The sequence below is a fragment of the Euprymna scolopes genome, chromosome 1 (genome assembly GCF_053919585.1).
Source record: "Euprymna scolopes isolate OS-2025 chromosome 1, ASM5391958v1, whole genome shotgun sequence".
NCBI classification, from domain to species: domain Eukaryota; kingdom Metazoa; phylum Mollusca; class Cephalopoda; order Sepiida; family Sepiolidae; genus Euprymna; species Euprymna scolopes.
Genome location: NC_136482.1, coordinates 1,314,890 through 1,341,917, shown reverse-complemented (window position 1 = coordinate 1,341,917; position 27,028 = coordinate 1,314,890). Strand labels below are relative to the sequence as shown.

The following is a 27,028-nucleotide window of genomic DNA, read 5'->3' as shown; positions in this document are numbered from 1 at the left end:
TGGAGACGTTAATAATTTTCAAGATGAAATGATATGGAGACGTTAATAATTTTCAAGATGAAATGATATGGAGACGTTAATAATTTTCAAGATGAAATGATATGGAGACGTTAATAATTTTCAAGATGAAATGATATGGAGACGTTAATAATTTTCAAGATGAAATGATATGGAGACGTTAATAATTTTCAAGATGAAATGATATGGAGACGTTAATAATTTTCAAGATGAAATGATATGGAGACGTTAATAATTTTCAAGATGATATGATATGGAGACGTTAATAATTTTCAAGATGAAATGATATGGAGACGTTAATAATTTTCAAGATGAAATGATATGGAGACGTTAATAATTTTCAAGATGATATGATATGGAGACGTTAATAATTTTCAAGATGAAATGATATGGAGACGTTAATAATTTTCAAGATGAAATGATATGGAGACGTTAATAATTTTCAAGATGAAATGATATGGAGACGTTAATAATTTTAAAGATGAAATGATATGGAGACGTTAATAATTTTCAAGATGAAATGATATGGAGACGTTAATAATTTTCAAGATGAAATGATATGGAGACGTTAATAATTTTCAAGATGAAATGATATGGAGACGTTAATAATTTTCAAGATGAAATGATATGGAGACGTTAATAATTTTCAAGATGAAATGATATGGAGACGTTAATAATTTTCAAGATGATATGATATGGAGACGTTAATAATTTTCAAGATGAAATGATATGGAGACGTTAATAATTTTCAAGATGAAATGATATGGAGACGTTAATAATTTTCAAGATGAAATGATATGGAGACGTTAATAATTTTAAAGATGAAATGATATGGAGACGTTAATAATTTTCAAGATGATATGATATGGAGACGTTAATAATTTTCAAGATGAAATGATATGGAGACGTTAATAATTTTCAAGATGAAATGATATGGAGACGTTAATAATTTTCAAGATGAAATGATATGGAGACGTTAATAATTTTCAAGATGAAATGATATGGAGACGTTAATAATTTTAAAGATGAAATGATATGGAGACGTTAATAATTTTCAAGATGATATGATATGGAGACGTTAATAATTTTCAAGATGAAATGATATGGAGACGTTAATAATTTTCAAGATGAAATGATATGGTGACGTTAATAATTTTCAAGATGAAATGATATGGAGACGTTAATAATTTTCAAGATGAAATGATATGGAGACGTTAATAATTTTCAAGATGATATGATATGGAGACGTTAATAATTTTCAAGATGAAATGATATGGAGACGTTAATAATTTTCAAGATGAAATGATATGGAGACGTTAATAATTTTCAAGATGATATGATATGGAGACGTTAATAATTTTCAAGATGAAATGATTTGGAGACGTTAATAATTTTCAAGATGAAATGATTTGGAGACGTTAATAATTTTCAAGATGAAATGATTTGGAGACGTTAATAATTTTCAAGATGAAATGATATGGAGACGTTAATAATTTTCAAGATGAAATGATTTGGAGACGTTAATAATTTTCAAGATGAAATGATATGGAGACGTTAATAATTTTCAAGATGAAATGATATGGAGACGTTAATAATTTTCAAGATGAAATGATATGGAGACGTTAATAATTTTAAAGATGAAATGATATGGAGACGTTAATAATTTTCAAGATGATATGATATGGAGACGTTAATAATTTTCAAGATGAAATGATATGGAGACGTTAATAATTTTCAAGATGAAATGATATGGAGACGTTAATAATTTTCAAGATGAAATGATATGGAGACGTTAATAATTTTCAAGATGAAATGATATGGAGACGTTAATAATTTTCAAGATGATATGATATGGAGACGTTAATAATTTTCAAGATGAAATGATATGGAGACGTTAATAATTTTCAAGATGAAATGATATGGAGACGTTAATAATTTTCAAGATGATATGATATGGAGACGTTAATAATTTTCAAGATGAAATGATTTGGAGACATTAATAATTTTCAAGATGAAATGATTTGGAGACGTTAATAATTTTCAAGATGAAATGATTTGGAGACGTTAATAATTTTCAAGATGAAATGATATGGAGACGTTAATAATTTTCAAGATGAAATGATTTGGAGACGTTAATAATTTTCAAGATGAAATGATTTGGAGACGTTAATAATTTTCAAGATGAAATGATATGGAGACGTTAATAATTTTCAAGATGAAATGATATGGAGACGTTAATAATTTTCAAGATGAAATGATTTGGAGACGTTAATAATTTTCAAGATGAAATGATTTGGAGACGTTAATAATTTTCAAGATGAAATGATATGGAGACGTTAATAATTTTCAAGATGAAATGATTTGGAGACGTTAATAATTTTCAAGATGAAATGATATGGAGACGTTAATAATTTTCAAGATGAAATGATATGGAGACGTTAATAATTTTCAAGATGAAATGATATGGAGACGTTAATAATTTTCAAGATGAAATGATATGGAGACGTTAATAATTTTCAAGATGAAATGATATGGAGACGTTAATAATTTTCAAGATGAAATGATATGGAGACGTTAATAATTTTCAAGATGAAATGATATGGAGACGTTAATAATTTTCAAGATGAAATGATATGGAGACGTTAATAATTTTCAAGATGAAATGATATGGAGACGTTAATAATTTTCAAGATGAAATGATATGGAGACGTTAATAATTTTCAAGATGAAATGATATGGAGACGTTAATAATTTTCAAGATGAAATGATATGGAGACGTTAATAATTTTCAAGATGAAATGATATGGAGACGTTAATAATTTTCAAGATGAAATGATATGGAGACGTTAATAATTTTCAAGATGATATGATTTGGAGACGTTAATAATTTTCAAGATGAAATGATATGGAGACGTTAATAATTTTCAAGATGAAATGATATGGAGACGTTAATAATTTTCAAGATGATATGATTTGGAGACGTTAATAATTTTCAAGATGAAATGATATGGAGACGTTAATAATTTTCAAGATGAAATGATATGGAGACGTTAATAATTTTCAAGATGAAATGATATGGAGACGTTAATAATTTTCAAGATTATATGATTTGGAGACGTTAATAATTTTCAAGATGAAATGATATGGAGACGTTAATAATTTTCAAGATGAAATGATATGGAGACGTTAATAATTTTCAAGATGAAATGATATGGAGACGTTAATAATTTTCAAGATGAAATGATATGGAGACGTTAATAATTTTCAAGATGATATGATTTGGAGACGTTAATAATTTTCAAGATGAAATGATATGGAGACGTTAATAATTTTCAAGATGAAATGATATGGAGACGTTAATAATTTTCAAGATGATATGATTTGGAGACGTTAATAATTTTCAAGATTAAATGATATGGAGACGTTAATAATTTTCAAGATGAAATGATATGGAGACGTTAATAATTTTCAAGATGAAATGATATGGAGACGTTAATAATTTTCAAGATGAAATGATATGGAGACGTTAATAATTTTCAAGATGAAATGATATGGAGACGTTAATAATTTTCAAGACGATATGATTTGGAGACGTTAATAATTTTCAAGATGAAATGATATGGAGACGTTAATAATTTTCAAGATGAAATGATATGGAGACGTTAATAATTTTCAAGATGAAATGATATGGAGACGTTAATAATTTTCAAGATGATATGATTTGGAGACGTTAATAATTTTCAAGATGAAATGATATGGAGACGTTAATAATTTTCAAGATGAAATGATATGCAGACGTTAATAATTTTCAAGATGAAATGATATGGAGACGTTAATAATTTTCAAGATGAAATGATATGGAGACGTTAATAATTTTCAAGATGATATGATTTGGAGACGTTAATAATTTTCAAGATGAAATGATATGGAGACGTTAATAATTTTCAAGATGAAATGATATGGAGACGTTAATAATTTTCAAGATGAAATGATATGGAGACGTTAATAATTTTCAAGATGAAATGATATGGAGACGTTAATAATTTTCAAGATGATATGATTTGGAGACGTTAATAATTTTCAAGATGAAATGATATGGAGACGTTAATAATTTTCAAGATGAAATGATATGGAGACGTTAATAATTTTCAAGATGAAATGATATGGAGACGTTAATAATTTTCAAGATGAAATGATATGGAGACGTTAATAATTTTCAAGATGAAATGATATGGAGACGTTAATAATTTTCAAGATGATATGATTTGGAGACGTTAATAATTTTCAAGATGAAATGATATGGAGACGTTAATAATTTTCAAGATGAAATGATATGGAGACGTTAATAATTTTCAAGATGAAATGATATGGAGACGTTAATAATTTTCAAGATGAAATGATATGGAGACGTTAATAATTTTCAAGATGAAATGATATGGAGACGTTAATAATTTTCAAGATGAAATGATATGGAGACGTTAATAATTTTCAAGATGAAATGATATGGAGACGTTAATAATTTTCAAGATGAAATGATATGGAGACGTTAATAATTTTTCAAGATGAAATGATATGGAGACGTTAATAATTTTCAAGATGAAATGATATGGAGACGTTAATAATTTTCAAGATGAAATGATATGGAGACGTTAATAATTTTCAAGATGAAATGATATGGAGACGTTAATAATTTTCAAGATGATATGATATGGAGACGTTAATAATTTTCAAGATGAAATGACATGGAGACGTTAATAATTTTCAAGATGAAATGATATGGAGACGTTAATAATTTTCAAGATGAAATGATATGGAGACGTTAATAATTTTCAAGATGATATGATATGGAGACGTTAATAATTTTCAAGATGAAATGATATGGAGACGTTAATAATTTTCAAGATGAAATGATATGGAGACGTTAATAATTTTCAAGATGAAATGATATGGAGACGTTAATAATTTTCAAGATGAAATGATATGGAGACGTTAATAATTTTCAAGATGATATGATTTGGAGACGTTAATAATTTTCAAGATGAAATGATATGGAGACGTTAATAATTTTCAAGATGAAATGATATGGAGACGTTAATAATTTTCAAGATGAAATGATATGGAGACGTTAATAATTTTCAAGATGAAATGATATGGAGACGTTAATAATTTTCAAGATGATATGATTTGGAGACGTTAATAATTTTCAAGATGAAATGATATGGAGACGTTAATAATTTTCAAGATGAAATGATATGGAGACGTTAATAATTTTCAAGATGAAATGATATGGAGACATTAATAATTTTCAAGATGAAATGATATGGAGACGTTAATAATTTTCAAGATGAAATGATATGGAGACATTAATAATTTTCAAGATGAAATGATATGGAGACGTTAATAATTTTCAAGATGATATGATATGGAGACGTTAATAATTTTCAAGATGAAATGATATGGAGACGTTAATAATTTTCAAGATGAAATGATATGGAGACGTTAATAATTTTCAAGATGAAATGATATGGAGACGTTAATAATTTTCAAGATGATATGATATGGAGACGTTAATAATTTTCAAGATGAAATGATATGGAGACGTTAATAATTTTCAAGATGAAATGATATGGAGACGTTAATAATTTTCAAGATGATATGATATGGAGACGTTAATAATTTTCAAGATGAAATGATATGGAGACGTTAATAATTTTCAAGATGAAATGATATGGAGACGTTAATAATTTTCAAGATGAAATGATATGGAGACGTTAATAATTTTCAAGATGAAATGATATGGAGACGTTAATAATTTTCAAGATGAAATGATATGGAGACGTTAATAATTTTCAAGATGAAATGATATGGAGACGTTAATAATTTTCAAGATGATATGATTTGGAGACGTTAATAATTTTCAAGATGAAATGATATGGAGACGTTAATAATTTTCAAGATGAAATGATATGGAGACGTTAATAATTTGTCAAGATGAAATGATATGGAGACGTTAATAATTTTCAAGATGATATGATTTGGAGACGTTAATAATTTTCAAGATGAAATGATATGGAGACGTTAATAATTTTCAAGATGAAATGATATGGAGACGTTAATAATTTGTCAAGATGAAATGATATGGAGACGTTAATAATTTTCAAGATGATATGATTTGGAGACGTTAATAATTTTCAAGATGAAATGATATGGAGACGTTAATAATTTTCAAGATGAAATGATATGGAGACGTTAATAATTTTCAAGATGAAATGATATGGAGACGTTAATAATTTTCAAGATGAAATGATATGGAGACGTTAATAATTTTCAAGATGATATGATTTGGAGACGTTAATAATTTTCAAGATGAAATGATATGGAGACGTTAATAATTTTCAAGATGAAATGATATGGAGACGTTAATAATTTTCAAGATGAAATGATATGGAGACATTAATAATTTTCAAGATGAAATGATATGGAGACGTTAATAATTTTCAAGATGAAATGATATGGAGACATTAGTAATTTTCAAGATGAAATGATATGGAGACGTTAATAATTTTCAAGATGATATGATATGGAGACGTTAATAATTTTCAAGATGAAATGATATGGAGACGTTAATAATTTTCAAGATGAAATGATATGGAGACGTTAATAATTTTCAAGATGAAATGATATGGAGACGTTAATAATTTTCAAGATGATATGATATGGAGACGTTAATAATTTTCAAGATGAAATGATATGGAGACGTTAATAATTTTCAAGATGAAATGATATGGAGACGTTAATAATTTTCAAGATGATATGATATGGAGACGTTAATAATTTTCAAGATGAAATGATATGGAGACGTTAATAATTTTCAAGATGAAATGATATGGAGACGTTAATAATTTTCAAGATGAAATGATATGGAGACGTTAATAATTTTCAAGATGAAATGATATGGAGACGTTAATAATTTTCAAGATGAAATGATATGGAGACGTTAATAATTTTCAAGATGAAATGATATGGAGACGTTAATAATTTTCAAGATGATATGATTTGGAGACGTTAATAATTTTCAAGATGAAATGATATGGAGACGTTAATAATTTTCAAGATGAAATGATATGGAGACGTTAATAATTTTCAAGATGAAATTATATGGAGACGTTAATAATTTTCAAGATGATATGATTTGGAGACGTTAATGATTTTCAAGATGAAATGATATGGAGACGTTAATAATTTTCAAGATGAAATGATATGGAGACGTTAATAATTTTCAAGATGATATGATATGGAGACGTTAATAATTTGTCAAGATGAAATGATATGGAGACGTTAATAATTTTCAAGATGAAATGATATGGAGACGTTAATAATTTTCAAGATGAAATGATATGGAGACGTTAATAATTTTCAAGATGAAATGATATGGAGACGTTAATAATTTTCAAGATGATATGATTTGGAGACGTTAATAATTTTCAAGATGAAATGATATGGAGACGTTAATAATTTTCAAGATGAAATGATATGGAGACGTTAATAATTTCCAAGATGAAATGATGACAAGAGTTAGTGTTTCCATAAGAAGAAACCGGAATTATACTGTTGACAAAAATATTCAAATTAAAATCCAAAATGTGTGCAATAGTCCAAAATATGAGTAATCCAAGTTTTTAGAAAAATCCGTTTGCAAGCAGTCGAGGAATAGAAGATTATTTTAAATCATTAAAGTTTTTTTCACTAATAGATAATTTAGCCGGCATAACAACTCCCATGGCCGATTTTATAATTATAGTTATATGAGAGGAAAGCATTTCTTTGAAACTCTGTGAATTAAAGAAATTTTAATATATGTTATTTGAGTATCCTGTTGAACAATAAATTCATGTAAAATATAATTTAGTCTTAAATTTGTGTTCTTCTCTCCCTCTCTCTCTCTCTCTCTCTCTCTCTCTCTCTCTCTCTCTATATATATATATATATATATATATATATATATATATATATATATATATATATATTTAGACAAATATTATTGAATAGCACGGAGTTATTCTGTTTTACAATTTTCCTTTTTATCTTCTCCAATCTCTGAATAGTCCTTTTTGTGTTCTTCTCGAAATTGTATAAGTTGAATCCATAATCGCGAGCGCTTTCGACATAAGTGCTTCTATCATCCTCAAGCATATTGTAGAAATGAATGTAGAATTTTTATTTTTTAAATTACATATATATATACATTTTTTCATATTCACGCGGTAGCTTGTTACAAGTTAGGTGGGTGGGCTTCTTTTTTTTTATATATTAAGTATATTCATATACATGTACACACACACATACATTTATTCAAAAATTATCCCAAACATTTCAAAACGTTTCAGCTGCACTCATAATTAATATTATTTATTATAGGCTTCTTTGTTTTAATGTACAACGTCTCGAGTATTCTTAGCCTATTTACATTTCTCTCACTCTGCAATACTCTTATATTTTCTACTATAATTCTTCGAAATTCCGAATGATGGCAACCATGTCCCTTCAAATGTTGTGATTACCCTCGAAAACTGATCGTCAGTTTTCGAGGGTAATTCTTGGCCTAAAGACGTAATCTCCCTAATAACGGGTGATTACAGAAACATGTATGCATATATGTAGCCATCAATGTTTGTATAAATAAATTTTATATATATATATATATATATATATATATATATATATATATATATATATATATATCAATGTTTCCTCTTTATTCCAAGACTTCCTCGGGATGATTAATTTAAAGAAATAATCTACAAATACGATATTTGAAAAAATATTCAATGCAAATAATTAATACAACCATAACACAGAAGCATGTAAAGTTTTTTGTCGTAATCAATATGTAATCATGTTTCAAAAACTCAACAACAACAAATAATAAGATGTATGCATTTGCAGGTTTCAGAAATTTGTACTAAAAATCTCTTCCTAAATACATAAATATCTCCGACTAACATATCTCCTAACTTCAACATAGAGCTCCATAGATACCAGAAAGGTTATTACTGAAATAGTTTTTTTTCCATCAAATTGCTGGACTTTGGAATTCCCTCTCTGTTTCCTATTTCCCTGACTGTACTGACATGCAGAAATTTAAATGTAATATAAATGAACATCTCGCTCATCTACTTACATAGACTCCTGTACACATGGTTCTATCTCGCTGCCCAACTTTCTACATAGTGTCGCTATAGACATGGTCCCAAATAGTAGTCCCTTGCATCCAAGTGGCAATCTAGCTTGTTTAGGGTGAATAAGAATAAAGTTTTTAAAAAAATTAAAAGATTGAAACAAGATACTCATGTTTGAGTAACAATTACGTAACTTCTTTGGAGGCTGATCATGTGATCAGCAGGGTTTCTACACGAAAGATAAATTGTCAATAAGGGAGATAATTCACATAATACGTCAGTTAAAAAAAACACAAGAATTTTTTTCTACTCACTGAAGCGTTTTTCAGTTTCTTCATTTCATGTTGAATGTATTTCTCCCATAATGACTTCAAGATCTGGCATATAAAAAAGAAATAGATTATTGGTAATCATCATTTTAAATATCTGTTCAATAATTTGGAAACTTTATTATTTTGAGGTGAGCCAATGTATCTCTGTAAGTGACTCGGTCTGTAGGATGGTCTGTTACAATTCAATTTGAAATGGCACTTTTTTTTATCTGTCATGTAGGTTTGTCACACTTAAATGGGAAAAGATATTTTCATTGGTTTGTCATCCTCAAGTTTGAAATAGCAATTTTATGGGTCTTTCATACGTTACGTCTAATTCAGAAACAGGTTCTCAAACAGTTGCGTGTGGATTGGTTTTGACTAAGGCTCTTCATTGATCCTTATCAACATCCGAGAGCTGACCACTACACTCATCAGCTTCAAAACTTTTGTTGCCACCACAAGATTTCTTAACACGCCATTGTGCTGTGTGTTCAGTAGTGGTTCCTGGGTCAAATGCTTCGTTGATATCATGAGCTGTTTCAGCAGCTTTTCGGCCTAGCTTAAATTGAAATGAGAAAATTGTGCGAATTTGCTTTTTTTCATCTTATATTCAACATTCTGAAAAGAAGATAATTGTTTTTAAAACGATTGTAATTTTAAACGATTGTAATTTAAACGATTAGATAGAGTGAAAAACGCTCTTTTAAATGATATATAAAGTAAAGGTATGATAACGAAAACTTATTTGAAAATATATCATTTGAAATCAAAATTAAAAATTCTGCAGGAACTTTCTTGTGAACCTAATATAATTATCTATACTTGTACAATATATTTTACGTACAAGCAATACTTAAAAACTAATTTCTATAAATGAAACTGTTTATATTCACATTACAGTCATGCTAATAAGAAACGCACATTCAATTCAATTCATTTTGCAAAAATAAAACAAGTTTCAATTGCTATATTGGGAAAAGGTGGTAGAAATTTACACAGAAGATTTACACAGTAGTTCAAAGTCACCATCAATTGTTTTGTTGCTAATACATTTATTACCTCACTTGAAAGTCAGACTGAACTACCCCAAGAATTTTTTTTTTTTAATTCAATTTTCACCCCAAACAAGGCACAGTGCCACTTTGAATAGGGGGCTACTATCGGGGACATAAGAGTATTATGAATGGAGATGAGTAGCAAGATGTCTGTTCACATTACACTTGAACTTCTGCATGTCAGTACAGTTGGGAAAGCAGAATCCCAGAAGGGAGTTCCCAAGTCTAGCAGTTCTGGGGAAGAAACTATTGCAGTAGAAGGCTTTCTTACACCTAGGGATCTTTACTGTATAGGGGTGGGATTTAGCTGCTTGGCGGGTTTGTTGGGGGTATTCACATCGAGGAGGTACAAGTGCTTGTAGTTCGTCAGAGCATTCACCATTAAAGTACTTGTAGAACAGGCAAAGGGATGCAACATTTCGTTGATGGGACAGAGGCTGAAACGTAGATGACAGTTCAGGACCTAACAAGTTTGCGACTCTCTTTTGAACCCTGTTCAGGAGTGAGAGACAAGCAGCAGATGCACAAGCCCAAATGTGACAGCAGTACTTCATACATGGGTGAATGATAGCCTTTTAGAGGTATGGGATACTTTCAGGCATAAGTAGTTTTCTAGTACAGTAGAGAGAGCCCATCTTCTTCGCAGCAGCCTTGGCAATGCTCTCAATGTATCAATTCCAGTTCATGTTTCCTGTAAACATTAGACTGAGGAGTTTAAAAGAAGTACTTTCAGGTAATGTGTTCTTGGCTATTGCTATTGGTGGTAGTGAAAGTTTCTTGTAATTATTGAAGGAAACAAGCTTAGTCTTGTCAGCATTGAATGCAACCATCCATTTTTGTCCCCATTTCACTACAGATTTGAGGTCATCCTCTAGTGTTTCTGCCATTTCCTTAGATATGTGTTTATTTGTTTTCCCCTCATGCCTATTATAGAGAGTGGTGTCATCAGCAAATATATCCATCTCCAAAACAATTTTATCAGGGAGGTCATTTCTGAATATCAGGAATAATAAAGGTCCAAGGTATTCCCGCATTTATATCATATCGTTTAGATGTATGATCATCGAGGACAACCTGGATTTTTCTCTTACATAAAAAGGATTTAATTAATCCAGTGATACCATATGATCTAATTTTCCTTAGAAGACCATCATGCCATACCCTGTCAAAAGCCTTAGATATATCAAGGGCTACTGCTCTATCCTCCCCTGCTTTGTCCAATCAACGGTGTATACGTTCAGAGATTATAGTTAGGATATCTGCTGTGGAATGGGATTGCCTAAATCCATATTGTTTGTCGGCCAGGAGTTTAGCAGTCATGATGCTGAAAAGGGTCCAAGATGCCTGCGGCCTTATGACAGCCTTAATGAATCTTGCTTTCCAGGCTGCTTCTGTGGTACCAGTATTCAAGAATTCTGGTGAAAGAACTGACCCATTAAATTATCGCCCCATTAGCCTCCTCCCACTTTTTGCCAAAATATTTGAGACCTTAATTAACCATGCTCTAGTCCGTCATCTTACAGATGCTAAGTTTCTGACTGAAAAACAATATGGATTTAGACAAGCCCGTTCCACAGCAGACATCCTAACTGTAATCTCTGAACATATATACCATTCACTGGACAAAGGAAGGGAGGGCAGAGCAGTAGCTCTAGATATATCTAAGGCTTTTGACAGGGTATGGCATGAGGGTCTCCTCAGGAAGATTAGATCATACAGTATCACTGGTAGAATACTTAACATAATTAAATCCTTCTTAGATAAGAGAAAAATCCAGGTTGTCCTTGATGGTCGTACATCTAAACAATATGATATAAATGCGAGAGTGCCCCAGGGGTCTATCCTTGGACCTCTACTGTTCCTGATATTCATAAATGACCTCCCCGACAAAATTTCCTCTGAGATGGGTATATATGCTTATGACACCACACTCTATAACAGACACAACAAGAAAACAAATGAACACATATCTAAAGAAATGCCAGAAACACTAGAAGATGACCTCCAATCTGTAGTGGAATGGGGACAAAAATGGATGGTCACGTTCAATGCCGCCAAGACTAAACTAGTTTCATTCAATAATTACAAGAAACGTTCTCTACCACCTATAGCAATGGCCAACGACTCTTTATCTGAGAGTACGTCTTTCAAACTCCTTGGCCTAACGTTCACAGGAAACATGAGTTGGAACAATTAAATCGAGGGCATTGCCAGGGTCGCTGCAAGGAAGGTAGGCTCTCTCTACCGTGCTAGAAAACTACTAACACCCGAAAGTATCCTGTACCTCTATAAGGCCACCCTTCGCCCATGTATGGAGTATTGCTGTCATATTTGGGCTGGTGCTTTGGCTACTAGTCTCTCGCTCCTTGACAAGATTCAAAAGAGAGTCGCAAATCTGATAGGCCCTAAACTGAAATCAAATCTTCAGCCTCTGTCCCATCGACGAAACGTTGCATCCCTCTGCCTGTTCTACAAGTATTATAATGGTGAATGCTCTGACGAACTGCAAGCACTTGTGCCCCACGACGTGAACACCCTCGACAGACTCGACAGACTGCAAAATCCCACCCCCACACTGTAGAAATCCCTAGATGTAAAAGATCTTTCTACTCCAGTAGTTTCTTCCCCAGAACCGCTAGACTTTGGAATTCCATTCCAGGTCCCTGCTTCCCCAACTGTACTGACGTGCAGAAGTTCAAGTGCAACATGAACCAACATCTTGCTGCCCAAATCCCTACATAGTACCCCAGTAGTTGTTGCCCCTGTTAGTAGCCCCTACACCAAAGTGGCAATGTGCCTTGTATGGGGTGAAAATGTAATAAAAAAAAAAATGCAGTCTCGCAGAATCTCGTGTGCTCTCTATGGAGGACTCTGTCTTTTATAAAACAGGCCACAGATGGGGCAGACGTGAAAACGAGTCTACGGAAAGTACCGATGGATGATGATGCTACTGAGGCTTTGTATACTTTTTTTTTCTTTGCAGCTATTTCGGCGTACATTTTTTACCATGGACATATTCGACCTGAAGCTGATACCAGAGTTTGACGGGTCCCCGGCTGGTCCTTTGGTGGTTGAATGGCTGGAGAAGGCCGAGCGTGTTTGCCGGTTGTACAAAATTAAGGATCCAGCTATGGTCATCCCATTGAGGCTCACTAAGGAGACTAATGCCATGAACCAGCAGCTCGGGATGAGGTGACAATGGAGCAGATAAAACAAGCATTGTACGAAGTATTCAGTGTAGAATTTGGGCTGAACAGTTCGGATAAAAGTTTGACCACTTCAGAAAATTCCTATTCATTCGTCTTCCTGGGGAGAATATAATCCACAAACTTTCTATGTTCTGTGGTCTCTAATTTCCTCAAAAGTAGGCAAACTTTCTTATCGTTGCTCCACTCTTGACAATCCACAGTGAATAATTCCTCATATCTCCGATAGAAAGCGTCAAACGTCCCATCAAACTCCGGTTGGTAGTTGAACGTTTCTATAGCATTCCATATTGTACTTTGGGAAAAAACAAAACTGTCGTCCCTGTGTTCCGTTCTATCAAATATTTTTAACAATAGCTCTTTTTGTCTCTGTTGTTGGAGTAGCATTCTCTCCTCCAATGTTTGTTGCCTCTCTTAAAATTGTAACTGGAGCTGTTTATCATGTTCTTTTAAATTTTCCTCAGCCTTCTGCTGCTGGTCCATTTGGGCCTTGATTAGCTGTATTAATACTGTTTTAACCTCCTCCATCTTGTAATGGCTTTTCCAAATGCACGAAAAAAAAATTTATTTCTGTTTTTGACTGGAGAAGAGAGATAAAATAATAAAATATAAAAAATAAAATGTCCTTTCCTTGAGTGTGTACGTGTGAGAATGTGTCCCTTATTTCTTGGTAAAAACTTAGAGAAAACCTAATATGAGGGGATAAAAAAAAATGGATCAAGTAAAGAATAGATACCCTGTAGCAGACGATGCTGCCTGGCAGTGACCGGCGCACATTTCAACTAACACCGGTGATTCGACCTTGACATTGGCACAAGCACATGGCGTCAGTTGTTTGTAAACACGTCAAATAGCAAGCATGCTCGAATATTCGCCAGCAATTTTTTTTTAAATATATTTACAAAACTTTTGAAGATTTAAAAGAAAAAATATACATTTACGAAACTTTTTTTTAAGTAAGTAACAAAATGAAGTATTTAAATAAAAGATATTTAAATAAATGGGTGTCTTTCTGTTTCGGATTTTTGCGACCAAGATTGATTTTTATGTACCGTGTTTTTTTTGGGGGGGGGAGTCTGTGTGCGTTTTTAAGACAATTCAATATTTATTTAATTATTTTTAAAACATTAACTTCAGTGACAATTAATATATTTTTAAAATACAACCGACGCCATGTGCTTGTGCCAATGTCAAGGTCGAATCACCGGTGTTAGTTGAAATGTGCACCGGTCACCGCCAGACGGCGGCGTCTGCTACAGGGTATCTATTCTCTACTTGATCAAAAAAAATTTTACTTGCGAGACAAAAACAAAAAAAAAATATACTGTGATACCATACAGTTGCAAAAGAATAAAAATAATTGTGGAATTGTCTGGCAGTTAACCAAAATGGCTGTTTTTTTTGGGGGGGGGTTGTGGAGAAGGGGGGAGTTGTCCCCACACGAAAAATAAAAAAATTTTCTCTTTAGGACCGACAGTTAAAAATAGAATATTTCAGAAAATTCCACTCAATGAAAAAAGTATTTCTTTTAGTCCAAGTAAAACGAAAAAGGAAAAAAAATATTTCTCTCCCTTTAAAATATTGCATAAAGTTAGCAGCAAAAAAACAAAGGCAAAAAAAATTTTTCACTTCATTTAAAAAAATGTTCAAAATTGCATGCGAATAAACAGTCAACAAGTTACAATAGAATTGTTCTCGCAGTAAAATTGGGTCAACATTTTTCTATTTTTTCTTTCTTCTTTCAATAAGCAACCAAACTAACTTTTACGGCCTTAACAAAATATGTTTAGCACAGTTTTTTTCAATTTAAATATAGAGACCAAAAGAGTAACTTACAATTGCGTCGATATCTTTGCCTTGTATTCGTTTTCTTTTTCTTTTTGTTTTTGGAATTTTCTTTATAGAACATAATTGCCAGCTGAATTCTTAGCTTGTAAATCCGAAATTCTTTTGAAGTCAAATTCATTCATTCTTTTCCTTTTGTTTTTTGTGGAGTTAACCGTGTGAAAGTCGAATCCGACGTCGCCAGTTGTTATGGGGTTAAATGGTAATAAGAACGAAGGAACACAGGATTTTTAGGAAACAGACATGTATTCACATATATTACAGGCAAAGCGAGTTGAGCAATACCATTCCTCAACGGTGGAGTGTGTGCACCCAACCTCCTTGGTCGCGTGCCAATCTCTGACTGCCGGGCACCAGTATTCCATACCGGAAGTGACGTTATGAGATAGTCCATTAATCCCATGTAGGGGCGTCTCCAACAAGTAATCAATGGGACAATATCATAGTAATCATTAGTAGTGGAAATTGGATTATTTAAGGGGATGGCAAACCGAACAAAGTTCAACAGGTGTGCAGTTTTAAGAAAGAAGCTTTGTTCATGGAATCTACATTTAGGTTTAGGCACAGATAAAGAGTTGGGGAAATTATTGATAGTAGTTTCAGTAAAACGACAAAGTTAATTTTTTTGAGTTGGCTTTGATAGGTCAAATCCAATAGACCTTGCACCATTCGAGTAGCCAGTCTTGGAACTCTCTCCATATGATAAATATCATGTACTAGCTATGGGGAAGAAGCCTGGATACCATACTCAAACAGTGGTCTGATAACAGTATTTATCGACATTAAGATATTTAGTATTTTAGTTATGAAATGAAGACAAGAAATGAAGTTTCATTCTAATATTTAAAAGCAACTTTATTGGTTATCTTCATTAGTAAAGAGAGAAACGGATTGTATAGAAAAAAAGTTTCTGTGTGGAGACGTAGATTAAAAATTAGACAGGCTTCTTGAAGTGAGAAAGAAAGATAAAAGTATTTAGTAGATACGTGTTGAAGTTGGTAGTTGGGACAAAAGATTAGAGAGTCCTGTAGTCAAAAGAGAGTATGCATGTGTACCGCACGTGGAAGTCCATGCTTGAAGATAGCCATGTCGGCTTGTTTGTACTCATGCTAGTCCGGAGCCAAAAGGGCCCGAACGAGGTTACACTCCAACAGAGAGGTATGCTGCCAAGTAAGAGCCAGGAAGAAAGAATTTGCTCCTGCTTGGGTTTGTTGCAAATTCGTCTGCTATACAGGTATGTTCCATTCAATGGACTATTTCCAGGCATCTTATATATTTTTGTACTTTCTGTTAATTGTTTTTCATTGAATATCTTAACTTTTTGTAATTTTTGTAATTTTTTTAAATTTTTAAAATTTTAAATTTTGTGGATGTATCAGATTTTTAAGTGAAAATATTAAAGTAAAGTCAAGATCTTTAGAAATTTTAAGTGTTTGAATTAAAATTATTCTGTTAATATTTAATTTAAGTTTTTTTTAAATATTTAATTTAGAAAAATATTTTCTATTTCAATATAAAAACTTTTGTTTAAACTTCGATTTAAAAACTTCTGTTGGAATACGTTTTATTTTAACATTAAAAAGTATTTTTTTAATCTTTAATATAACTTCTCGATGCCACAGCCCTCTAGACAAGACTCGACTAATAGTTTCATTGTGTTTGCATATTTAGCATCAAAACTAATCCACTTTCTTCTTCTTCTTCTTCTTCTTTTTCTTCTTCTTCTTCTTCTTCTTCTTCTTCTTCTTCTTCTTCTATGTTCATGCCGTAGATGAAATCATGGTTAGTGTTTTCCATAGGCTTCGGTCTATTGTTGGTCCGATTCCTCTGAAGACATCTCATGATCTTGAACTTGGCAGAATACATGGGGTAGGTTGCCATTACCTTCCCCAGCGCCTGACTCCCCTGTTTGCACCTATCCACTGTCCTTAGCTCATCCACATAGCTGCAGTCGAATAATGTAACTCTTAATACGATAGAACCATTGATCTGCTAGAGATTCATCCTCCTTCATTGCCATCCAACCTCCTGCTGCCGACGTCATCAGAGTTACCTTCTCCTAGATGCATGTCTTAACTAAGACTAGGGGTGAATCTCTCCCAATGAATTAATGCGCCTCCAGATACCAACCTGGAAATTTCTTATGACTCGGCATGGTACATAGAGCACCTAGCCTTCCCAAATGGTAACCCATTTGGTACTGGTCAGGCTCTTCATTACTTAACTTCAGTGATCTGGGGGGAACTGGTGTGTCAACGTGACTGTATCTACCCTAAATGATTTAGAGTCTTTTCACCTAATAAACTCCTCGGATATCTTAGAATTAAATGAAGTCCTTTATTCTCTCAAACTGGTTTGACATGACAGAATACCTTCCTCTCTTCCGTAAGGATTTGGACAGATATATACACGGATGTGGAGTCTTCTAGCATAGGTTTTATAGAAAAAAATTGAAAAACTTCCAAATTGTGAATGTACTGGACTGTTGGCAAGAGGAACTATCTCTAGGTAGATGTGACTTTTGTTATATTGTTTTTATGCATATTTAGCACTGATGAAAGCCTCACTGGTATAAGTATAATAAAAAAAAACATATATGCATAGCACTATATATAAAAATATCAGTAAAGGACCGAAACAATTGTTAAAGTAAATAAAACTGAGCCTTAATTTTAGATGAGCATAACAATGAGTGTCTGTTCCCAGTGAAACGATATATAATAAAACGTATTTATATAAATACTAGCAAGGAGACCAGACGTTGTCCAGAATTGAATGAGGATTATCAAATGTTGCAACTTCCCAAACTTTTATTGTCATCGAAATTGGTGACATTGGCCATATTTTTAAGGTTTGTTTTAAAATTCTCAGCACATTTCAGATTTTTCTTAAATAGCGCCAAAATACGTGGCGACATGTGTTGCTATAAAGCTAAAATGTTCAACTTACGTCGCTGCACATATCTATAGCTTTCACAAATTTCTGCATCCTTTCATTTTCATCCTCATCCTCCGCCATTTCAAAACCTGATGAGATGATCTGCTTAATGGTGTTGTTCAACATATCATCTTTCGATGTTTTTTCTGTCAACAAGTATAACCGCTTTATTTTTTTTTCTTGCAGTTTCTTTACGTAATCGTTACAGGTTTTTCTTATGTTGATATACTTGCACAGGTCTTCCCAAAGCAACAGAATCAGATCATCATTGCTTTGACTCTGTAATACAAAAGCAAACAGCAATTTTATATATAGGGAAAGAAAGAAAGTGTCAATTAAAATAAATATATTCATAATATATTACTCTTCTGATATACGATTGTTGACGAAAGAATTATGCACACACACACACACACACACACACACATATAATAAAAAGTATATATATATATATATATATATATATATGTATGTAACAAAAGTCTATATTCTGAAGTAATATATATATATATATATATATATATATATCATTCAAATACTACCGTAAGTAATATATATATATATATATATATATATATATATATATATATATATATATATATATATATATATATATATATATATATATATCATTCAAATACTACCGTGTTTGAATATTTGGTTAAGTGGGAGTTTTAGTCATTTAGAACTGCTTTAAAGCTTCACCGCTCACTCATTTTTCGACCAAATTTCAAACAATTATTACAGTTTATAGATCACCTTCTCAGCTATATTGTGAAAAAAACATTTCAATTTTTGTTCAGTAAAAAAAAAGTTATGATAAATTTACTGGCGTTTAAAATCGTATAAAAAACATAAAGAGGTGAGTGACGTGTTTTATGACTCGTTTCTATAGTAACCACGTCGCTTCAGCGACTACTGTTGCTACCAATTCATCGCTGTCGTAAAAAGACAAGTAGCAAGTGAAACAGAGAGAATGGAAGAATGAAAGGGAGATAATTGAGGGATTTTATTGAAAGCAGACGAGTGCTGTACATTGTTATTACATATGTGTATGTTATGTTTATAGGGACAAAAAAATAAGACTGAAATTAAACAAAGAAGAAGTGAATTTACTGGAAGCCTGAAAAAATCATGGATTACAATAGAAAAATGCGAACATGAAAAGTAATATGGTTAAACTTAAACATGGAAAAGTAAAGGACTAGTTGTTAAAACTGGAAGAGAAAGGACAAGATATTCTAGTAAAAAATATAATAAATTTATAACTTAAATATTACAGCATTAAGAATGTTTTTTTTTTTTAATTTAATTTATAACATTATACAATCAATTTAATTGTGGAATAAAATTCTCAAAAACATTGCTTAATTTGATCTAGTAGTTTTGGGTTTTTTCTACAGAGGAAAATCAAATTTTAATGAAATCGATCGTATTACCATCATCTTGCCTACTTCCGTGGGCGAGGAGGAGTCCCTTTAAACGAAAAAGGGATTTATAAAGGACAAATTGAAAAATGGATTAAAAAAGGTCAGAGAAACTCTGTAAAATAAGTGAAAAAACTAAAATATCTATCTAGGTATTTTTTCTGTCCATGTTTCAAAATGTCGTCAAATTTGGTGATGGAGTTATTTCCTTGGCGCCTCCTCCTCATCTGCAGAAATAGGTAAGATGGCGGCGGTAAGATCGATCTTATTAAAATTTATAAAAAATGTAAAAAAAACTACTTGATCAAATTAAGCGATTTTTTTATGAAAAATTATTTCATAACGAGTAATACAATATAATTCTTTTTCAATATCTTTGTTTTTTCGTGTCTTTGTTCGTTTTTTAATGTCTTTGGTAAACTGCAAAAGCCTCGAAAAAATGATAACTTTACTTTACAAGAACGATATGTAAGTTAATAATCCCCGTCTCTTGAAAGCTAACAATCTGCTCTATCCCCCCAAGCTGCCACTAAACTCCTACATTGCACACGCCTTTGTAGTGGAATTTAACTTCCAGCCCTTAACCTTCACATGCTAACTGCTTAATAATCATCACTAAACATCTATACATTTCTACCTCTAAGACATGCATTATAGTTCATTCCTATCCAGTTAGGTACTTAACAGCCAAAGTATGTACTCAGAAGCAAAGCGACCTGCATTAAGTAACTTTGTCTCCTCCTAGATAGTGTTGCAACGATTAATATGAAACTGAACCGATACTCCTTGTTATACAAAATGTTCCATGACTCTTAACTGAAAGCTGAAATTATCTTCCTTTAATAATAGACACATACTTAATATAACTTTAACTTATTTGCATCTATTGAAAACCAGCCCATATATCTATTTACCTAATTACACATGATGCAAAACTTACCTACTGTTTTATCCGTACTGTATTGCACTTACATCTTAACCCTCCTGTCATCTAAAATATACAGAGATAAGCACAACTCTTAGTTCAATTTTTAATACCTACTCATACTGTAACGTTATCCTATACCTAAGCTAACATATAAATAAAATAAAATAAAGAAAAATCCTCAAACCACATTAACTCCTAATAAGCCTCCTTACAAACTTAGTTGCTTACACTGCATGAGCTTTACTTACCCCCTTTATCCAATAACAATGAAATAGCAATGTCCCTTAATCACTTTGTTTGAGGAGTGTAACTATTCAGCAGATATATAACCTCTACAAACTAACCCAGTAACACTAACTAACCATGCGAGGTCACAGAAATACCTGGATTAGGACCCAGGCGCAGAGCAAACCCTCTCAGTGTTGACGGACCCAGTAGATCTTCCCAGATCATCCGTCTAGGAGAAGGAAAACTCTGAAACTAAACCAAAGGGGGGGGGAGGCCTCTTCAGTCTTGGATGACAACCTTCCTAGAGCTGGTGACTCAAACAAATTACCTAAACTGCTTAAGGAGTAGATAGGCTCTATCTATCACCCGGCTTCCATACTTCTTCTTTGCCTATTAGTCAGGCGCAGAGACGATATCACAGTGATTCGACAGAAACACACAGTGGTAGATCTTCTTTCTTGTCTAGGGCAATGAACGCCATTTTCCCCACTCCCGACACATCCCACCACTCAAAACTGGGCACTTGGGAGTGCTTGAGTACCACATATGCCTGTGCAATTAGATTGGGTTAACCTTCTTCTGATGGGTTGAGGGTACGGGATTGACAGTTCCTGGCTGCTGATTCCGACTGGTAGTACAGGGGCCTTAACTCTTTGGTAGCGCTTAGAGTGGTTGATCCATCAACAGTTGTATAATATCGGGAGGTTTGTAGTGCCAGGTCGCGCAGGGAAAGGGACCCTGCACTTATCCCCGGTGCGCTTTCCTGAGGCCACAATCCTAGTTGAAGAAAAGTCAGCTGATGGTCTACTTGTGTTGCATGTGTTATACTCTGCATAACCTCCTGTTCAGCTCCCCCTTACCTAAACTGAAACTCTTTAAAAAATATGATGACAATACAATCTAAAAATAAGCTTAAACCAGGCTTAGGGTCAAACAAATCCAACTTGCCTCCTCCCTTGAGGCTTGCATTCACAAATATCCGTGGGCTTAGAACTAATTTAGCTGATGTAGAAGCATTTCTCCTAACAAATACCCCGGATATCTTAGTACTAAGTGAGACTAACCTACACTCCTCCATCCCCTCTAACTACTTTAACATGACTGGATATCTCACAGTCTGCCGTAAGGACTCTGACAGACATATGCACGGACTTGGAGTTTACATTTGTAATACTCTTCCCTTGACTAGAGAAAAAAACCTAGAATCAGACGATCAAGCCTTTATGTGCTTTAGACTTAACATGCAACACAACATTAGCTACTTTTATTTTCTCTACCACTCTCCCTAGACCCAGGACTGCACCATAATGAACAAAGTCTCTGACAGCATAGACACAGCACTCTCCCTCGACACTAATGCACAAGTACATGTATTTGGTGACTTTAATGTCCACCACAAAAACTGGTTGGGATTCTCTACTTATACAGACACAGTGGGCAGCACAACTCATAGCTTCTCTATATCTCACTCCCTATCACAAATGGTTACATTCTCAACCCGTTTCCTTGATCAGCAAGAACAACACGCATCACTTCTAGATCTGTTTTTGACTACAGTTCCCGATGATTGTATAACGAATGCCGACGGCCCACTTAGGAACGTTGATCATGCAGTGATAATGGTTGAAATCGCCCTACACTCTAGAGCCAAAACTGAAAAGCCAGTGCTCAAAACAACGAGATATTATAATAAGGCTGACTGGGAAGCCATCAGAGATCTTATCAGAGATGCCCCATGGGAAAATATTTTTTCTCTTCCTGCTGAATAGTGCGCAAATGAAACCACTGAATGGTTCAAAACTGCAATTGACGCACATGTCCCCATGTGGAAATTTTATAGCAAGCCCCACTCTCCCCAATGGTTTACTTTGACTTGCGCAACTGCCATTGCTCAAAGGCAGCATGCATACCGCAGATTTAACCGACATAAGTCCAGTTCAAACAGACAGAAGTACATAGAAGCTAGAAGTAACGTTAAGAAAGAAATAGCGACAGCTAAAAGAGTATTAACTGAAACCACTAAAAAGCGCATCGAAGCACAGAAACTAGGAACTCGTGACTTCTGTAAAATCTACAACACTGTAGTAAATAATGGGCAATCAACAATTCCCCCACTAACCAACAATCACGAGGTTATTTGATCAGCAACCGAAAAGGCTAACATGCTTGCCAGTCGGTTTGCCTCCAACTCCACACTGGACCCTCTCAATCACCCCCTACCTGAATTTCCTTGACACTTCAAAAGCATGTGGACCCAATCTTATCCCAGATGTGCTATTAAAAAAGTGCTCAGCTGAAGTAGCTCCAGTTCTCTCCAAACTCTACAACAAATGCCTTAATGAATCTTGCTTTCCGGGCTGTTGGAAAACTGCTTCTGTGGTACCAGTATTCAAGAATTCTGGCGAAAGAACTGACCCATCAAATTATCACCCCATTAGCCTCCTCCTACTTTTTTCCAAAATATTGGAGACCTTAATTAACCATGCTCTAGTTCATCACCTTACAGATGCTAAACTTCTGACTGACAAACAATATGGATTTAGACAAGCCCGTTCCACAGTAGACATCCTCACTGTAATCTCTGAACGTATATACCATTCACTGGACAAAGCGGGGGAGGGCAGAGTGGTAGCTCTAGATATATCTAAGGCTTTTGACAGGGTATGGTATGAGGGTCTCCTCAGGAAGATTAGATCATACGGTATCACTGGTAGAATACTAAACATAACTAAATCCTTCTTAGATAAGAGAAAAATCCAGGTTGTCCTCGACGGTCGTACATCTAAACAATATGATATAAATGCAGGAGTGCCCCAAGGGTTTATCCTTGGACCTCTGTTGTTCCTAATATTCATAAATGACCTCCCCGATAAAATTGCCTCTGAGATGGGTATATATGCTTATGACGCCACGCTCTATAACAGGCACGACAGGAAAACAAATGAACACATATCTAAAGAATTGGCAGAAACACTAGAAGATGACCTCCAATCTGTAGTGGAATGGGGACAAAAATGGATGGTCACGTTCAATGCTGCCAAGACTAAACTAGTTTCATTCAATAATTACAAGAAACGTTCTCTACCACCAATAGCAATGGCCAACGACACTTTATCTGAGAGTACATCTTCCAAACTCCTTGGCCTAACGTTCACAGAAAACATGAGTTGGAACAATTACATTGAAAGCATTGCCAGGGCCGCTGCAAAGAAGGTAGGCTCTCTCTACTGAGCTAGAAAACTACTAACACCCGAAAGTGTCCTGTACCTCTATAAGGCCACCATTCGCCCATGTATGGAGTCACATTTGGGCTGGTGCATCTACTACTAGTCTCTCACTCCTAGTCAAGGTTCAAAAGAGAGTCGCCAATCTGATAGGCCCTGAACTGGCATTTAAGCTTCAGCCTCTGTCTCATCAACGAAATGTTGCATCCCTCTGCCTGTTCTACAAGTATTATAATGGAGAATGCTCTGACGAACTACAAGCACTTGTGCTCCCACGACGTAGACACCCTCGACAAACTCGACAGGCAGCTAAATCCCACCCCCACACAGTAGAGATCCCTAGATGTAAAAGATCTTTCTACTCCAGTAGTTTCTTCCACAGAACCGCTAGACTTTGGAATTCCATTCCAGGTCCCTGCTTCCCCAACTGTACTGACGTGCAGAAGTTCAAGTGTAATGTGAACAGACACCTTGCTGCCCAAATCCCCACATAGTACCCCAGTAGATGTTATAGTATTCCCCCACACCAAAGGGGCAATGTTCCTTGTTTGGGGTAAAAATGTAATAAAATTAATAAATAAATAAAAAAATAATGTGTGTCCGCCATTTTAGTTCGTTTTCTCTGCCAGGGAAAACAACCTTACTCTTTTAGAGTTATTTCCCTTTATTTTCCCTTATAACAGTATCGTTTCACCTTATAAGAGGTCTGTATTCTTGGAATATTTTTGATAATGAAACTTACCTCTTGCATTAGAAACTTTAGAAAGGGATGCCCAGAAAATCTGTCAGATGTTAAAATTGTCATCATTTGTTTGTTCTTGCAATCAAAAGTTTTAGAAATGCGTCCATCATCAAAGAGATATTCTTCAAAAGATAGGCTTGGTTTTATACATTGGTCTGGAAAAAATGTCAGACAGAGCTCAATTAAATTTAATTTATTTGGCAAAAAATAAAACAATCACGCTTCAATTTCCATGTAGCAAAAGGGTGGTAGAAATTTACACAAAAAAGATACAGTAGCCGATCATCTGTGCATATTCACCTTAAATTGTTGCATTGTTGACACATTTATTAACACTCTTGGAAATCTATTCCAAGATCTGATTGAGAAAGCGTGTCAGCATAGACATTTTTTGTGCAAGATGCATGGAAAGTAATTTTTTTTTTTTTTTTTTTACACAGTGATCACCACTTATCAAGGCCCGGAAGCCACTCAGGGATAAGGGTTATTGCAAGTACATTACGTTAGTGTGGAGATTTGATGAAGTGTTTAATTAAGGGGGCGGTTCATTAGGAATTTGTTAACATTGGACTTGAACACATCCAAGTTGGAGTCCGGTGGGAAGCAGGCAGACGGAACAGAGTTCCACAGGCGTGCAGTTCTAAGAAAGAAGCTTTGTTCATGGAATCCACGTTTTGATTTAGGCACAGATATAGAGTGGGGGAAATTTTTCACAGTGGATTCAGCTAGATGGGTGTTTTTCGTGAAAGATTGGCGAGGGGGGACCAGAGATTGGAGTTCAGACGAGTACCTGCCATGGAAATAACGATAAAACAAGGATAGGCTCGCAAAGTCTCTTCTGTGGGAGAGAGGTTGCAGGGTAGAGAAAAGGGCATCCCCCACTAAGCCACGAAGTCTATTTTGTACTCTGTCAAGGCAGGATAGGCTGTTTTTAGCAGCTCCTGCCCAGATATTGCAACAGTATTCCATCCTTGGACGTACTTGGCTTTTATATAGATAGAGAATTGCATCAGTAGTGAGATATCTTCTGGAGCGGTAGAAGGATCTCACCATCTTTCCAGCGACCTTGGCAACAGACTTGATGTACGTGTTCCATTTCAGATCAGGAGTAAAGGTCAAACCCAGAAGCTTGTAAAAACACGGGGCCTCACCCAGACGAGAGCCATCCATCACAATTGATGCCAGATGGGGATCAGAGCGTTGATGATGTAAGGATAGGAGTTTGGTTTTAGATGCATTAAAGGTAACCAGCCACGTCTTCCCCCACTGAACCATGCGCTCAAGATCAGAGGGGAGAGAATCAGAGAGAACTTTGTCATTTACACCCTTTGATGTGTTGCCGTAGATGGTCGTGTCATCAGCAAAGATGTCAACAAATGATTTAAGTATGTGTTTAGGGAGGTCATTGATGTAGATCAGAAAGAGAGTTGGGCCCAGGATTGACCCCTGAGGGACTCCAGCATTTATATTGCAGGCCTCCGATTTTTGTCCATCTACCACTACTCTTATGAATAGTTGCTGTTATTAAGTGATTGTAAGTCGTGTACTCTGGTGATACCCGAGACTAACTCCTTAATTGCATGTTCCAAAAACTCAAATATACGAGGTGCATTAAATAAGTTTCCAGACTTTTTTATATGAGCACTTTTATTGACACACGAAACTCTTGTCCCCTTTGAAGTAATCTCCTCCGGCTGCAATGCATTTGTTGTACTGTTCCAACAACTTCTGGAAGGCCCCATGGAAGTTCATTCGTGTAAGAGCGTATCAATGACCTTCATCACAACCTCTTTCATCTCGTCAATAGTCTCATAACAACAGCCTAGGTTTTCTTTAAGCTTAGGGAATAACCAAGTCCCAGGTAGCAAGGTCTGGACAATAGGGAGAGTGAGGAACTGCCTTGATGTCCATCTTGGTCAAATAGT

General features: G+C 34.1%; 1 protein-coding gene across 8 annotated transcripts in view; it reads right to left on the bottom strand.

The window, feature by feature from the left end:
• LOC145297921 (uncharacterized) overlaps positions 1-27,028 on the bottom strand; it is a 209,600-nt gene that overhangs the window by 144,644 nt on the left and 37,928 nt on the right. For all 8 annotated transcript variants that reach the window (XM_080144859.1, XM_080144485.1, XM_080144663.1 and 5 more), the window contains 3 exons: positions 25,104-25,258; positions 18,567-18,833; positions 9,512-9,574 (listed from right to left, as the gene is read on the bottom strand). In XM_080144859.1, coding sequence (XP_080000985.1) covers positions 9,512-9,574; positions 18,567-18,833; positions 25,104-25,258 — 485 coding nt within the window. The remainder of the gene's footprint in view (positions 1-9,511; positions 9,575-18,566; positions 18,834-25,103; positions 25,259-27,028) is intronic.